Raw genomic sequence first — 17189 nt, 5'->3', positions numbered from 1 at the left:
CTCCCAGGAGTGATTCATTCACAAGTCCTCACTGATTGAAAGAATATTGCTAATCAAGGAGCAGGGACAGAACCCCATCCAGGCTAGAGGGTCACATGACTTTTTAGGGTGACAGAAATGTACAGGCATGAAAGTCCAACAGCCACAAAGACTGTCGTTGCTGATGAAAGGGCCCAAGAGAATAGTGAACAAAAATGATAAAAACGAAGACCAGATACATTTTCAAGTATTTTTTTTTTTTAAATAAGAAAGCTGATGGCGGTTGGAGGAACGGCAGTGATCACACGTCGGCTGCTGGAAAGAACTGGATTCTCGTTTCAGATCACCATCAGAAAAGCTAAGTTTGCCATACAGTAAAGATCAGGAGATCTGATCCTGTTTGCAGAACCATCCCTGATTACAGAATTTGGGGTCGTGTCTCCCACTTCATCCTTCCAGACCATCCCAGAAGATCTATAAGACTCCATCTGGGAAATCACTAGAGTTCTTGGAAGGGAAAGAAGGAGAATTGTTGGTTGGAATAAAAACAGGGTTGAATGAGTTCCAGAAAGCAGGGTTCTCAAACTCGTGGACAACAATCTGCCGAAGACAACTTTAAAAAACCAACTCGAAGCAACATGCAGAGAAGTAAGATGAGAGGGGCCCCCTCGGGAAAGAAGACAGCTGGTCCACAGCCAAAGAATCTTGAGCCTGCTCTCCCAGGAAGATGGGGGGGTCGCTCTGCAGAAAACACCCCTTCAGGATCGGTGAGGAAGACAAAGAACAAACAGAAGACTCCTGGAAATGGAGATGGTGGCAGTACCAGCGAAGCACCTCAGCCCCCTCGGAAGAAAAGGGCCCGGGCAGACCCCACCGTGGAAAGTGAAGAGGCATTTAAGAATAGAATGGAAGTTAAAGTGAAGATTCCTGAAGAATTGAAACCATGGTTTGTCGAGGACTGGGACTTGGTAACCAGGCAGAAGCAGCTGTTTCAGCTCCCTGCTAAGAAGAACGTAGATGCCATCCTAGAAGAGTATACAAATTGTAAGAAATCACAGGGGAATGTTGATAACAAGGAATATGCAGTTAATGAAGTTGTGGCAGGAATAAAAGAGTATTTCAATGTGATGTTGGGCACTCAGCTGCTCTACAAATTTGAGAGGACCCAGCATGCTGAAATCCTTTTGGCTCACCCTGATGCGCCAATGTCCCAGGTTTATGGAGCGCCACACCTACTGAGATTATTTTTAAGAATTGGAGCAATGTTGGCTTACACGCCCCTTGATGAGAAGAGCCTTGCATTATTGTTGGGCTATCTGCATGATTTCCTAAAATATCTGGCAAAGAATTCTGCATCTCAGTTTACTGCCAGTGATTACAAAGTGGCTTCTGCTGAGTACCACCGCAAAGCCCTGTGAGGGTCTACTGACCACTCACTATTATGTCTGGTACCTGTAAACACTTTCTGTTCTTAGTCTTTTCCTTGTATAATTGATGTTCTTTAAAATCGTTAATGTATAACAGGGCTTATGTTTCAGTTTGTTTTCTGTTTAAACAAAATAAAAGGAGTGCAAGCTCCTTTCCTCATTTCAAAGTTGCTACCAGTGTATGCAGTAATTAGACAAAGAAGAAACATTCAGTAGAACATTTTATTGCCTAGTTGACAACATTGCTTGAATGCTGGTGGTTCTATCCCTTTGACACTACACAATTTTCTAATATGTGTTAAATGCTATGTGACGAAACGCCCTGATTCCTAGTGCCAAAGGTTCAACTTAATGTATATACCTGAAAACCCATGCATTTGTTTTTTTTTTTTTTTATGATGCTTGAAGTAAAACAGCCCATCCTCTGCAAATCCATCTATGTTGTTCCTTAGGCATTCTATCTTTGCTCAAATTGTTGAAGGATGGTGGTTTGTTTCATGGTTTTTGTATTTGAGTCTAATGCACGTTCTAACATGATAGAGGCAATGCATTATTGTGTAGCCACAGTTTTCTGGAAAAGTTGGTATTTTAGGAATTGTATTTCAGATCTTAAATAAAATTTGTTTCTAAATTTAAAAAAAAAAAAAGCTGCAGCTATTAACCCATTCATGTAAGAGCCTGGCCCCTGCATACCACAGCCATCTCATGTCCTCTAACGTTTTCCCTGAATCTGCAGACTCAAGCCCTCCACGCCTGTCCAGTCTCACACCTCTGTCCCTTTGTCCATGCTCTTTGGACAAAAAGAATTCCTTCTCTTCCCTGCTGATACAATTCTCCAAGATTCACTTCAGTTCTCCATTCCCATGCCATTCTCCTTTGCCATTCCTGTGGGCATGACTAATTGCTCCCTATTTCCTTAATATTTGATGTGTGCTTCTTTATTGTACAATTGCTATATTGAAATTATTTCAGTCTCGTTTTCCTATGTATTTCTGTATACATAAGCAACGATGTTTTTTGTTATGCTATATAAATGCTATCGTATTTCACTAACCTTTTTTGCAATTTGTGTTTCAACTTTTAATCCATGAACTGCTCTAGTGTAACAGCTGTATAGTATCTCTTTGTATGACTCTGCCATGTTAGTTGCACGTGGTAGACATTTAGGTTGCATTTTTTTTAATTAAGTAGCATAACACTCTTGTGCATACCCATTTGAGAACTTGCCTAGGCGCTAGGCTATCTAAACATAGAATTACTAGACTGCTGTGTGCTTCCACGTGTGCTTTTACTAGATGTACCTAATGATCTTGCAGAATGGTTGTTCTACTGGTCTCAGACCCACCAAATCACTTGGCGAAGCAGCCAAGTGAGGTAAGAAGGCAGACCTTTGGCAGTGATCTTTAGATCCTGGACAAGGTTTTCCTAAGTTGTTGCAAGGAATGATCTAAGATATGGTGAAGGATCTTACTGCCATTTTACAAATGAAGACTTTTGAATCATTTGAAATTACATGTTTGAAGTTGGAGTTTGCTGAAACCAGACTGTCCTTCAGAGTTACCCATGAAAGGGTCTTTGTTGATGGCATCCTCATAATTGTTCCGCATGTTCCTTTGTTCCCCTGTAAAAGGTACTAAAATGTAAAGGCTTTAGATCCTTTGCCCCCCCCCTTTTTTTCTTTCCTTACAAATAAGAATTCTTACTGAGGCAGTCCTGTCAGCCCCCGCTCAGGACTTTCATCAGCAGTCGCTGGTTAGGTTTTGATCTATTAATCCATCAATGATTACAAGATGGTGATATTGTTACTCCTTCTGCATTTATTAGCTGGAATAAACCTTGAAAGGAGCTTCCCCTCACCAACCATTTAATAACCCTGAGACACAGGTTACAGAGGACAGTTAAGACAGATGTTTTAGTCCTTGTTGACTTATTTCAGAATAATCTATTTCCCATCATCTACCCCTTAATAAACAAAAGCAAGGATCAGTATTTCTTTACTTTTGATGCAACGTTACCATTTGAACTTAAAGACATTGCCCAGGTGCATGGCAGCTTCCTGTATAGTGTGAGTGGACAGCTGGGTGACTGTACAGAAGACCGTGACTTCATATAGAAGGAACATGGACTTCAGACATGGGCATGTCTGAGCAAATGTCTTGGCATAGCCATTTCTCAGCCATGCAAACCTTGTCATGTTCCTTGGCCTTCCTGAGCTTTTTCCTACAAGTACGGTAGAAGGTTATAATGCGATCTCATAAGGTTCTTGTCAGGATTAAATAAGGGTCCAGCCCAGGGACTAGCTCATGTTGGAAGCCTGGGAAATGCTCAAACCAACATTTTAGGGAATGTAGCTTGCCTTTCCATCATCTAGACGAAACTGGTTTGCTTCAGTGTGAGAGTTTGCCATTGTCCTGTGGGTCCTGAAGCGTCCGACCTCTGGAAGGGGAAGTGGGTACGCTGAGGTCTCTGCTGAGGTGGTGAGGTTGATGGGTGCTAAGGGCAGAGTCTCTGTCTCCTTTGGTTGGCTTAAAGATTATAGACGTGCAGGTTATTACATAAACTCTGAAGTGTCTTTTGGGGTCTCATGTCTGCCTAGCCAGGCTCTAGCCTGCCCCTGACCTTGGGCAAGTAATAAGATACCTCTGAGAGTAACTCAGCCCACAGGTTATACTTACCCTGCTTCCCTGCAGGAGAAGTGTATTTGTGGAGTGTAGACTGCTTTACATACTTTAAATCCTAACAGAAAAGGTATAGGTTGCAACCCAAACTGGAAGTTGTATTCTCAAATGGCAGGTGACCTGTAAGGACAAAGTGTCCAAAATCCTCATTTCAAAGAAGAAAAACCCACATTCAGTTACATTTCGTTCCTTCAAATATGTTTGAATGCCTACCACGTGCAGGTGCTAGAACCCTGCTGAATCAGGGAGGGGAGGGCATGTGGGACGAGGGAGCGAATGGGGACATGCAGGACATGGGAGAGCATGTGGCAGGAAGTACTCCTTAGCCTGTGGGTCAGGAAGTCCTGCCTGCCTCAAGGTTGAGACTTGAGGGAAGAGGACCGTGTAGGTGAAGGGAGCTATGGGAAGAAGCTCCCAGCAGAGGGACCCGTGCTTGTGAAACTTGGGTGAGGGCAGAAAGCACACAGCTACTGGGAAAGCAGGTACTCAGGATTGTCAGAAGCTGAGGACTCGAGGCAAGACTGGCCTGAATCCCACCAGGCGCGTGAGTTTTGCTGAGGAGCTCGGGGCAGAGGTACGTTGAAGCGTTTCACACAGGGGATACAATTGAGTTCACGTTGCAGAAGGATGGCCCTGGCAGTCAAGTGGAGAACCGGCAGCAGGATACGAGAGCAGGAGCAGGGAGACCAGTTGAGAGAACACTGAAGGTGTCCAGGAAAGAGACGGTGACATGGGGCAGGTCTTGGCAGTAGGACAGAGGGAAGCAGGAAGATGCTCCACCATTTGTGACCGCGTGTCGGATGTAATTAGAGGTGTATATCAGGGTAGGTAGAGCGGGCCAGGCTCGGGCTGAGCTGCTCCCTAGGGAGAGCCATGTGACTCAGGCCTCACTGTGCTCACCCAGAGGTAGGAATGGCAACAGCTTTCTTCATGGAGGCTTGGTGGGGTCAACCTCTTGACCTCAGAAGCAGTAGTTTTCAGCTGTTTGCTAGCCTTGTTAATGAGTGCCGGCTGAGCACTAGGGGTTGGAGATGTCAGGAGGTGATGGTAGTTAGGTTGCTTTGACTCAGTCAGGCCCTAGTGGAGGGTGGGTTGGGATTTCAGTTTTTCTTTCAATGTGTTTATGCCTCATTTTTCCTAGAATGCTGAAAACTTACAGTGGGTATTGATGAAGTGTTAGAACCACATAGGACTGTAAGCATGTGAAAGTGATTAAAAAAAATTTTTTAACTAATAAATTAGTAGTAGGATATTATGCAGAAAGGAGATACTTGCAATGAGGTCAGTCATGTAGCCACTCATTTTAAAAATTGTCCAGTGTCTTGAACTGATCCTGCTGCTGCATAAGAAATGACATTAAGATGATTTCCTGATTTGTCTTAGAAATGAGGTGTGTAGGGGGAGGTGTCAGTTGGTCTATTCCTAGGAAGTACCATTCATCAGTTAGGAATAACATTAACTGCCTAGTCAAGGAGACACGATCAAAGTGGATAAAACCTGGGAAGTTTGGTTTGTGTCACGGAAAGTTCAGAGCTAATGGGCACTACCTTTGGTTTAGTGGCTGAAGGATGTCAGAGCTGAGGTCTTTCTAGGCCTTTCCTTCGTGGTCCCAGGATGAATGCTACAGCCATTGCATGTGTATTCAAGGCTGGAAGGAGGAGGAAAAGAGAGGGATAGTGGGGTGCAACTCCATGCTGGTTAATCTCCTGTACATAGCTTACTTAGGAGTTCAGGAGGCTGGAAATGAAATTCTGAGAAAGTCAGAATTTTTAACTCGGTTCGTTGTCATTGCAACAATTGAGGAGGGAGATGGACTCTGTTACAAATATCCAGCCTGAAATGAAGACAGACTTCATTTTTTGCGCACCCCCTTTGTTCATTCCAGGCCATTGGGAATGCCAAAACCACTCGGAACGACAATAGCAGCCGCTTTGGAAAGTACATTCAGATCGGCTTTGATAAAAGGTACCACATCATTGGGGCCAACATGAGGACCTACCTGTTGGAGAAGTCCCGCGTGGTCTTTCAGGTGAGTGGAAGACTGGGCCCGTTGTATTTTTGTCCTTGGACGGTCCCTCATGGTGCTGCCTGCCCCTCTCTGTGCCCATAGGGCAGCTGCTTTTTGCAGCCTGGAGCTGGATGCATTGGTCTGTTGCTTTCCTGTCATTGATGGTATTCATTTCAAGTGAAGGAGGAATTAGGCCTCAAAAGTCCTTTACACACATTGCTTTTGATATAATCAACAAAAGTATTGAGGGCCTCTTATGTGTGAATGCTGTGCTAGATCCCAAAGATACAGCTGAGGATAAAGTCTGTTTCCTTGTGGATTTTTACAGTCTAATGAGCAGGGACTGCTGTATGTACAGAGTCTGTGATTTTGGCTTTCACGTGTACCTTTAGTGTGTAGAAAGTATATCCATTTTCACGCTTGGCTACTTGGTTTCCTTTTCAGTGAGTGGAATTCTCACTTCCTCCCTGGCTTGATTGCTCTCAGATTACCTTGTACTTTCTCCAACTGGGCTGTGCCTTTTGATGAACACCCTTGCCTGGCAGGGCACAGTGCAGCTCACAATGCCAAACACAGCCCTCTTGCAGCTCCTTCTTGCCCTCCTCGCTGAACGGAGGTGACAGTGCATGTCTAGGTTTGAGTCTGGCACGCTGTTCCTCTGGGCAAAGTGACTTCCTGGTCTTCACGTCTTGGCTGCCTTCAGTGGAGGAATCGGAAGGCTTCAGAAACCTTTCAGCTGTTTGTCTTAGATGGCTCTGTGCTGATGTGTAGTAAACACTAATGAATTCAAACAAGCTCTCCCTTCCCCTTTATGCCCAGCTGTCCTTGATACCTCCTGGTTGGTTCCACAGCCCCACATCCTCACTTCTGCAGTAGAGGGACTAGCCTCTGCTGGTGCAGTCCACTGTGCTGTGCAGCCTTTCCCTGGCACCCTTTCCTGAGTTTCCCTCTTCCTTGCCTCACCTCCTGAGCCTTTATCACCACCACTGTCACTTGACCAATTTAAGCCCTTCTGACTGCAAGTATCCACTAGAAGCCCCTTCTCAGCTGTGGACCTTCCCTGATTGCTTCATCTGACATGGTAGACCAGCACAGCTTTCACTTAGCTCCAAGCATCCCAGAGGAGAAAGTACTTACAGCAGGGAAATCAGTCCATGGAGCATTAATCAAGCGGCACAGAGGAATGCGTATTTTCTCATGGACCCTCCATTTGTGGAGTAACAATGATGTCTTATACAGAAGGAAAAAGAAAGTGCATGCTTTTGCCTAAGTCAAGAGGCAAAACTCAGTTTAGGAGACCTTATAGCAAATGGAAAATCTGACAATGGGAATTGGAGGTGGTGGGCTCGATGCCTACCACCTGCAGCATCTGGGCTCCAAGTGGATAAGGGGATGATGGTGGAGTCACTGCCCTAAAACTGCTTGCCCTTTTCCTCCTCCAGGCAGATGATGAGAGGAATTACCACATCTTCTACCAGCTCTGTGCTGCTGCCAGTCTCCCAGAATTTAAAGAGCTTGCTCTAAGTAAGTCAGCAGGTGCATGCCGTCTTCAGGGTGGGTGGGAACCACTGGAACAGCTGGAGGCTTTGCAGGGGACCGGGTGCTGTGCTAAGTCCTCTGACATAGGTTCCTGTCTGTTGTCCCTAATGTGGCCACATCCCTTAGACATCGCTGAACCTCACTGCCAAAAATCATTACAACAAGTAACCTTATCTAGTGTATCTGCAACAGAAAGCGTGTGAAGGCATAAGAGGGAGGGGTGTAAGCATGTTTTGCATGTCATGAAGACTTTCCCTGTCATTATTTTGAAACGTGTTACTACTTTCAGCATCGTGAGAAATGTATACCTTCCATGAAGATCTAAAGATTTGGATGATGCATATTGTTTGCTGAGGACCAACATGTTTTAGGATTGAGACAAAAAGAAAGAGTGAGGGTAAAAGCAGGATGGATATAAGCCAGGTATGGTAGGCACACCTGTGATCCCAGCTACTGGAACACTAAGGCATGAGCATCTCAAGTCTAATGCTATCCTTGGCAACTTAGCAAGACACTCTCAAATAAAAAGGGCTGGGGTTACAGCTCAGGGGTAGCTTGCCTAGCACGCTTGAGGCTTTGAGTTTGATCCCCAGTACTTCAGGGGAAGGGGGAGAAAAAGAGGGAATGGCTCTACTCATAAGGCAGAGGCACGGGCATTGCCACGGGAAGAGAGGGTGGGCTTAGATGACTGAGAGTCCCACCAGGCTGTCTGATCCCATTTAAGCAGGCGTGAAGCTTGTGTCACACCCACATTGAAGCATGGGAGGGAAACGGAGCCACGACCAAAAGTACCTCTCAACTGGGGCCAGTGAATGAGTCCCCAGATGTCACCAATAGATGAGTGGACTCATCCTTGGCATCCACTGATGAATGTATTAGCAAGTTTCATGTGATTTGCAGCAGCTGACATGGAGCTAATGGAGTGGTGGTTTTATCAGATTTTCCCCCACTGTGACTAAAAGGCACGACCAGCACAATTGTAGAGGAGGAAGTTTCTTTGGGGGCTCATGGTTTTGGAGGTCTCAGTTCATAGATAGCAGGCTCCATTCCTTGAGAGCTCAAGGTGAGGCTGAATATTGTGGTGGAAAGTATGTGGCAGAGGGAAGCAGATCACATGATGATCAAAAGCAGAGACTACACTTGGCAGATACAAAATACATACTCCAAAGCCATGCCCCCAATGCCCACCTCCTGCAGCCACACCTTACCACTTCTGTTACCATTCAGTTAATCCCTATCGGGATTAATTCACTGATGGGGTGAAGGCACTCATAACCCAATCATTTCTCCTCTAAACCTTTTTGCATTATCTCATGTGAGCTTTGGTGGGACAGCTCACATTCAAACCATAATAGGTGGGAAGGCTTTAATTCTTGATTTTGTACCACATAGCTGTTTTCCTTGGACCTGGAGCCTCTACCCCCTCCTCCATGTGGGGCTGTGTATTATGGGGTATTGACCTGTTCCTGCAGCTGAGTCCTTGGAGCCAATGTGTGGGGTGAGGGTGAGCCTGGGGTTCAGCAGCATCGTGTCATTGGCCTGTGTTTTGGGAACTTGTGGGGAAAGTGAGCACATCAGATGTGAAGAGCTGGGTGTCTAGGAAGAGGTTGGTTGCTCTTCACAGCTATGAGAAAAATACTTAAGCAACTTTGTGTTCCCTGATCCTAATCTAAGCCATCCTAAGGATCTAGCAGCAGACCCAGCTGTGGTCCCAAAAGCTAAAATCTATCTAATGTCTCCAATATCGATCTCTTTACTCTGCTTCCATTCTTAAAAACTCATGTAGTGTTTGATGCATGTACCATGCAATTTACCATTCATTTCATTCATTCATCAAACTCAGGCCATATTAGACACTGTGATGTAATACTAAAGACAGTTGTGGAATCAGAAAAATGAGATGACATTCCATTTACATATGATCTATCAAAATGTGTAAATACATTCTACTGTGATGTACAACAAATTAGAATAAAAATAGTTGTGGGTTCTACCTTCACTTGGCTTGTCAACTACACTACAGGGTGTTAAGGGCTGTGCTGCAGAAAGCATAGTTAGGCAGGCCAGGCTACCCTGTGAAGTCATGTTTCAGTTGGGACCCAGGGAGGAAGCTATGGGTGACATCCACTGAATTGGTTTGTCTTCTCCAGTTCGTCACGAGTTTCATTCTTCCGGGGGTATCATAATCTCTGAGGAAAGCAGTGCATATTGCCTTCCAAGCAGGGTAGTGCTGAGTAGTCCTTGTTTGAGCACTGCCCTGACCTGGCACCTTTTGGCTTTGATGTTGGCTCAGTGACAAGTGGCCAAGTAGGCACTCACACCGTGGCCGCCGGCATTGTTTTCTTCTGAAAATGGGGCAAAAGCCTGGGAGAGCTTTTCAAGGTCAGCCTGCAGGAGATGAGATTGCCCCTGCTCTGGTCACTTTTATAGAGAATGAACAAATACTGGCAAGATCCACTTGACTGTATTTGGACCACTCGATCTGAAATAAAACTTGAATAGGAAAGAAATCCTAAATTTTTTTAATCTCTGATATGAGTTGTAGTGAGCTTAAAATGGCTTTTCCTTGTGCAACCTGCAGATTCTTTGGGCTCCCAACTGGGACGCTTGAAAACTGCCAAATCTCTTGCATCATGGAGTGAAAGGAAGTGTCTTTGATAAGCTCTTGCGCTCTGGTGTGAGCCAGTCTTTGGTCTCAGGCAAGAATTGGCTGTGAGCCCTGAAGCTTGGCATTTGGTTTTGCCGATAATCCTGGTCAATAGCTGGAAACGTCTAATAAATGAAGGACTACCAGAGACTCTCGAGACTGCCTCACGGCCTTCCTTTTTCTTCGCCTAAAACATGATGTACAGAAGCATCTGCAAGAGCCAGTGGCCTAGCATGAATTTTGTGCATTTGTTTGAAAATGGCGTGCAGAGATTTACCTCCTGTCATCCACTTTCTTCCTCTACCCCATTGTTGCTCTGTTAAATTTAAAATGATCTCAGATTTTTTGGAAGTCCAATGATAGTGAATAATTAGTGAATAAATGATGATCTCATACAGCTGTAAAGGACCCATTTTCCCTTGTAGACATCTTTCAGATGACTCGGGAATAATGTTTTCTGTGAGTGTGTGATGCAGTTTCAGTAACAGTTCTCCCGGCCTTGCACAGGTCAAAGTCTTGCCTCCCATTTGCAGGCCAAGCTGGTGACCTTGGCCTTGAAAGGCTGGTGCTCAAATTCTTGATTCATGCCTACTTTGTAGTCTGCTCGCCACCTGGTCCAAGGTCTTCCTATTGAGCCAGTTAATAGATGTGTATGTTTCTTCTTGGTGATTCTTAGACTAGAGAATGTGCTGGGAGAAGGTGCTGTGGGGTGGTATGGTTTCCTTCCAGGGTTCTAAAGGAGAGCTGAAAGCCAGGCAGGCTAGGAAGACTGCTCTCGTTAGCATGGCTCCGGATCATGCTCTTATTTTGAGGTGGAGGGGAGTACCTTGGGTTGAATTCAGGGACACTAACCGCTGAGCCACGTCCCAGCCCTAGTTTGTATTTCATAATGAAAGTCTCTAGGTTTTCTCTGGAGTCAGATAACCATTAAGCTGATACTTGATAATGACCATTTTAATTAGCGGTTTTGTTGCTGTGACCAAAAGACTTGACGAGGGATGAGAGGATGAAAAGTTTGTTTTTCGGTTTTTAGCAATTCAGTCCATGGTCGGCCAACTCCATAACTGTGGGCCCAAGATGAGGCAGAACATCATGGCTGAAGGGCATTGTGGAGGAAAGCAACTAAGGATGTGGCCACCAGGAAGCAGAAAGCTCTACTGACTGACAAAAATATAAACCCATAAAATATACTCCCAGTGACCCACCTTCAGCTGCACCCTACCTGCCTACAGTTACTTCCTAGTTAATAGATCAGTAGATGAACCCACTGATTAGGTTGCGCCTCTTGTAGTCAAATCATTTCAGCTCTGAACATTCTCGTGTTCTCACATGAGCTCTCGAAGGTTACCTCATATCTAAGCCATAACAATGAGTTATGTTGTGTTCATGGCACATTCATGGAATGCCAAAAATAAGTGATCCTTTCTACAATAGGGTGATCAAGTCATGGGCTCCCAGGCCTGAACAATCCCTGGAGAATCTGTGCAGCCCCTCAAAAGCCCTGTGTTCTTCTGTTTGCTTATCTGCAAAATGGGAGTAAAAATGATCTTCAGGTAGGCCCTGTAGTAATGATCAGATGAAATATCTTGAGTAAATAAAAGGGAAGAAAGAATTGATTTAAAAAGCCTTGGAAACTGTGCCGTGCCAGAGCTTCCAGACTAGTTAGCTATGAAAGAGAACTACGCTGTCTTCAGCAAAGATGCTTCATAATAATTAACTTTTTCTGAAGCCATGAGTACAGAGCTGTAATCCTTCCTCTGCTGGTTCACACACCTTAGCCTCAGTCATTGATGTGTTCAGTTACTCTTCCAGGAAGCTGTCTCTTGTGGCATACCAGTGTTACTCTGTTCATCCCTGTAGGTAGTGTAGCCTGATGGTTACAGCTGAGGTTGCATAGTCAAACTGGGGTTGAGGGCCAAGTTCTCTCTAGCTGGGCTTGGCATTGTCTACTTCATGGACCAGAGAAGTATGTAAAGTTCATTATGGCTTAGAACATAGGGTGCTTTATAGGAACATGAAATAGGGTGAAACAAGAAAGGAAAGGTAGGGACCACTGACAGCATAGACAGGGAAGAGTTGATAAGGAACAGGAAACTGGAGTCAAGAGATGGGAACAATAGGCTGTAATCATGTCCCAGAAGATCTAGAGAAGATTCTAGGCTGATAACCTTTGCCAATGACTTCTTAAGGGACTTCAAGCAAGAAAGCAGTGTGACTGAAATTACCAGCATTTTGGAGGTGAGTTTGGAAGGACATGAGCTGAAGCAAGGAGTTGGGTTTAGAGTCTTCTGCAACAGTCCCCAGACAACAGATGCTGAAGGTCAGACCCAGGGCAATGGCAGTTTGCAGGGAGAAAGTTGTACAGAAGTTCTTGGGAGATAATTCGGAAGGACGAGGTATCAGAGGACCGCGAGCTGCCATGAAGCTGCAGCGAGCCACGTTCAGCTGATGTGCATTCAACCGTGCATGCTTGGGTCGAGGGAAAAGAACTTAACTGGGGTTTGCAGGGAGGAGGAAAACCAGCCCATGTACAGATTGGGCATCCTGTCAAAATCAAACATTACATATTCAGAACACAAAGTACAGGCAGGGTTGTACCACACAGGGTACTTGGTGAAAGATAAAAGTGATTTTCGAGGGTAAATTTGATAATAGGCCATCATTGCTCTAAATGGTGACTTCAGAGGCCAGCTCCCATGTTCAAGCTGCTTTCACCATCCTACCTGTAGTGCAGGTCCGACCCCAGGCTCCTTGCATCTTTGCCCCCTGCTAAGCTTGACTGAGGCTTGTAACAACACAGGCCCCTCTCCACCAGCTGTGCCAAGAGTTTCTCGGAGGACTGACAGTTAAGTTGGAAAATGAGGAGAAACACCTGAGGATCTCAGTCTGCACTTGCTCAAGTTCATGCACAGCTCGGGGTGCCGCGACCTGGCCAAACGAACAAAAAACCAGTCACCTAGGCACATCACAGCCCCTCATGTCAAATGAGGTGTTCGTGCAAAGATTGTCTAAGGTCATGGAAGTGATCTGGGAGGTGATTCTACACGTTTTGTTTGTTTTAGGTTTGTCTTAATAAACCTGGGCTGGAACCTATTAAGCTGAACTTCCCATAATCTATCTTTGGTATTAACGTTTTTCCCACACCAGTTTTATATAAGTGCAGTAGTGCATTCTGTCAGAGTAATATAATTTTTGTTTATTACTCAGTTTTCTCTGATTCGGCATTATAGATAAAGAATATTTTAAAGGGTTTCACAACTGACTGGGACTAAAATTTGGTCTGGAATTGCATACTTGGGGAATAGAACTCTTGTAGGTCATGATCTGTGGGTGACAAGGGGTGATGATCTCTGCAGTGTTTGTCACTTGACTTTCTTGCCCCCACAGCATGTGCAGAGGACTTTTTCTATACATCCCAGGGAGGAGATACAGCCATCGAGGGTGTCAATGATGCAGAGGACTTTGAGAAGACTCGGCAAGCCTTCACACTGCTTGGTAAGGAGTTTCCAATGTGAGAAATGAACCTGGAGGGCTGATGGCATGGAAGAGTGTCACCATGGTGTCAAATGGCTTGCCAGCCTTCACGAACTAACACAGGGAAAGCTCTCATACCCTTGGTGAATGGCATCTCACCCTTCTCCATCCCAACCCTTGGGCTCTGAAGCTTAAAACTTGGAGCTTTGTTGACTTACCTTATAATAAGAAAAACAAAAAATTTGATTTGGGCACAATGGTGCGTGCCTGCAATACCTGGGGAGCCTGAAGCAGAAGGATTACAAGTTGGAGGCCAGCCTGAGCAGCTTGATGGGGCCCTGAGCAACTTAACAAAACCTTGTCTCAAAAATAAAAAGAACCAGGGATATACTCGGTGCTAAGGCACCCCTGGGTTTAATCCCCAGTACTAAAGGAAGAAAAGGTTTTGAGCCAAGTGCAGTGGTGCACATCCGTAATTCCAGCTAGTCGGTAGGATTACAAGTTCAAGGTTAACCTAGGCAACATACAGATACCCTGTCTCGAAAAATAAAATGGGGTGGAGTATAGCTCAGTAGTAGATTGCTCCTGTGTCAGTCCCCCTGCCTGCCAGAAGGAGGGACAAAAAGGGGGGGGGGAGTTAGAGTCTCCTCTAGGCACTATGAATATCCCGCATCACTCACTGAGCCATTGATAACAGAGAAGCTCAATGTAGCCTTGTCTTTATGTGCAGTGTCTAGATTCAGAGGCAGTGTCTTCTAGTGGGATGAACCCTCCACTGGGACCAGATTATCTCTGTAGCACAGTCAGAGAATCTGAGCCTGAAGCAGACCATAAACACCTGGAAGAGCTCTGTCCCATCTGTGGTGTCAGTTTTGTTGTTTCCATGAAGAGCTTAGCCATGGAATTCTCAAGGCAAGACGTTCTGTCCTTCAGGGGCAGAAGGGGACAGTAGAGCTAGAAGGGATTGCAACTCTTTATTGTCAGTCTTTGAAGAGAAGAGCCCCCTGGTAGCAAGGTAGAAGGTAAGCCTTTCTTGGGAAATTGACATGCTCAATTCCTAAGACCTGCATCTACAAAAAGGAAAGCCTGAGATTTCAACCCACAACCAACAAGTGACTCGACATGGCCCTGTCTTACCCAGAGCCTTCCTTGACAGTGCATTCTGCTTCTGAGCCCTGTGACTAACTCAGTGCAGCCTATGTTGTGTTATGTGGTGGTTGTCAGGGAAGTTTTATCCAGTGGCCAAACAGGACATGCCCTCATCCCTATGTAGGTAGGAAACCAGACCCTTGAGTGCTGAAATCCCCATGCTGACCACGTCTGAGTGTATCTTGGCCCATAGATAGGGCTTGTCTTTTGTACCCATAAACTGTCAGGAGATAGAAACCTCACTGCTTATTCCAACAGAGAAATTAACATGGACAGTTGTTAAATAGACCAGCAGTGGGTGACTGTGAACAGATAAGAGGACTTTTAAGGGTCCAGAAGTAGGTGCAGAGGAACTGCTGGTTGTGGCTAGGGCAAGGAGAGGCATCCAGTGTGGGAATTGAGCAGAGGAGTCCCTGACCCTTGGTTGAGCTTTAGATGATACCTAAGATTTTGGTGACGTAACTTGCCAGAGGGCGGAGGCCAGCACAGATCTCCACAAGCAAGGAGCACTTGCTGGAGTGTGGAGGGCCTTGGACTGCTGAGCACTGCTGACACACAGGCGAGGCTTGAGTGGGGCGCAGGGGGCGCTCAGCAGGGAGGTTGCCAGGCACCCAGGTGACAGTCATGACTAGGGAGGACCAGAAAGGAGGGAGATGGCTCCCTGCTGCCTTGCCTCATGCATCACTGCAGTGCCCTCTGTGGAGCAGGACTGGCACTACCAGCAGGCACAGGAGAGCAGCCCCAGTGTCGCAGAGCAGGGCAAGCTGGGGAGGGTGTGAAGCTGAGAGAGTACGCGGGTGGGTGCCTCCTACTCCACAGCATCACATGCCTTATTCTCCAGGGTTGGGGAGTTTGGAGGACACTTGATCACTTGATGTTAAATAGGATATATTTTCTGTGTGTACGCTGGGAGTGGAACTTAGAACTCGGGGCCTTGCATGTGCCAAGAAAGTGCCATACCACTGAGTTATACTTCCAGTCCAAGTAGGATGCATTCTTCCAGTTTGGCAGAAGGAAGCTTCTGGCAGTTGGTCCTCTGTAGTGCTGGTGCAAGCAGTGGACAAGAGCTGGTAGGAAAGGGTGAGTCACTCCAGGCTATAAGATAGAAACTTTAATATCAAAACAGATAGTGCTTATAAAGTTATTTTAATATTAATATTCTAAAAATGTGTTCCCTACCCCCAACATCTTTAATTCCAGAGGTTGGCACACTTTTTTTAAAAAAAGACAATATAGTAAATATTTTGGGCTTTGTGGGCCAGCTGGTTTTTTTTTTACCTCCTTGTCTTTGCTGTGGTAACATGAAAACTGCCACAGATAAAATGAGTGGGCATGGCTGTGTTCTAATAAAACTTTATAGAAAACAGACCATGAACCACAGGATGCTGACTCCCTTCTTATTCAATAGGTTTTTTCATTTTTGACTTGTTTCCTACAGTGAGATTCTGCTTATTCAGAGAACCCCATACTAAGAAGAGACTTTTTTGTCTGTTTACTTAGCTTAGTTCATGTTTGGGTTGTCCACTTTGCATATTATCCAGGGAAATACTTTAATTGTAGCATGACATGTCTGTGTCTCCTGTTTATATAGGTATTACTGGCTTCTGTCTTTAGCTTAAGTATTGCCTGAAGATAAGTAGCTGCATCTGGGGAGGTTTGTAGGGAAACAACTGTATTACTTCCTAAACCCAGTGGTAGGTTTACACATATTCGTTATATTCTGTAGCCTTATAAGTATGAAACATTTTGTAATTTAAGAAGATAAACTAATAGCTTCAAGCTAAGTATACATTTTAAGAGAATATCTATGCCTTCAATAATTCACTTGGGTAAATAACAAATTTGGCAGTCATCTTTGCTGCCACAGTAGTTTGGGGTTAGGCACGTATGTCTGTCACTGTAAAAGCACATGTAGCATGGAGAACAACCACCCCCATCTGGGACTGGCCATGAGCCAGCTGGCCAGGCAGCACCTGGAACAGCCACCTCAGGGACTGTTGCTCCTCTTCTTTCCCTATTGGCACTGTGGATGTGTCACAGATGTTTGCAGGATATTATGTTGAGGAAGAAATGACTGCAGATAAATGACCACTCTTACTAAACTCATAAAAATCATCCATAAGGTGCTTGGTTGAAATGAAGTCCAAAATGAGTCTGTGATTGCTGCCTCTCCTGTGCTCTTGGAGAAGTAAAGATGGTGGCGTGACCCATCTGGTCTGCTTGGAACAATCAAAGTTGAGAATATTTTCCTTTTAGTCCAGCAGCCCCTTTGCCCTCTGAGCTGTTAC

General features: G+C 45.2%; 2 protein-coding genes across 5 annotated transcripts in view; both read left to right on the top strand.

Moving 5' to 3' along the window:
* The window catches only part of MYO5B (myosin VB), a 377648-nt gene that overhangs the window by 227903 nt on the left and 132556 nt on the right, over window positions 1-17189 (top strand). For all 4 annotated transcript variants that reach the window (XM_079109234.1, XM_079109235.1, XM_079109236.1 and 1 more), the window contains exons 6-8: window positions 5970-6113; window positions 7535-7616; window positions 13666-13773. In XM_079109234.1, coding sequence (XP_078965360.1) covers window positions 5970-6113; window positions 7535-7616; window positions 13666-13773 — 334 coding nt within the window. The remainder of the gene's footprint in view (window positions 1-5969; window positions 6114-7534; window positions 7617-13665; window positions 13774-17189) is intronic.
* Window positions 262-2045, top strand: LOC306643326 (mortality factor 4-like protein 2). Its single transcript, XM_079109375.1, has one exon. The coding sequence runs from the start codon at window positions 537-539 to the stop codon at window positions 1395-1397; it is 861 nt and encodes a 286-aa protein (XP_078965501.1). The 5' UTR covers window positions 262-536; the 3' UTR covers window positions 1398-2045.

Source organism: Sciurus vulgaris (genome assembly GCF_902686455.1).
Source record: "Sciurus vulgaris genome assembly, chromosome: 13".
Classification (NCBI taxonomy): Eukaryota; Metazoa; Chordata; class Mammalia; order Rodentia; family Sciuridae; genus Sciurus; species Sciurus vulgaris.
The sequence above is the reverse complement of the archived record's forward strand: the minus strand, read 5'-3'. Positions and strand labels throughout refer to the sequence as shown.

Bases quoted from the DNA above. Each gene is read 5' to 3' on its own strand.
- LOC306643326 (XM_079109375.1), top strand. From the start codon at position 537: ATGAGTTCCAGAAAGCAGGGTTCTCAAACTCGTGGACAACAATCTGCC.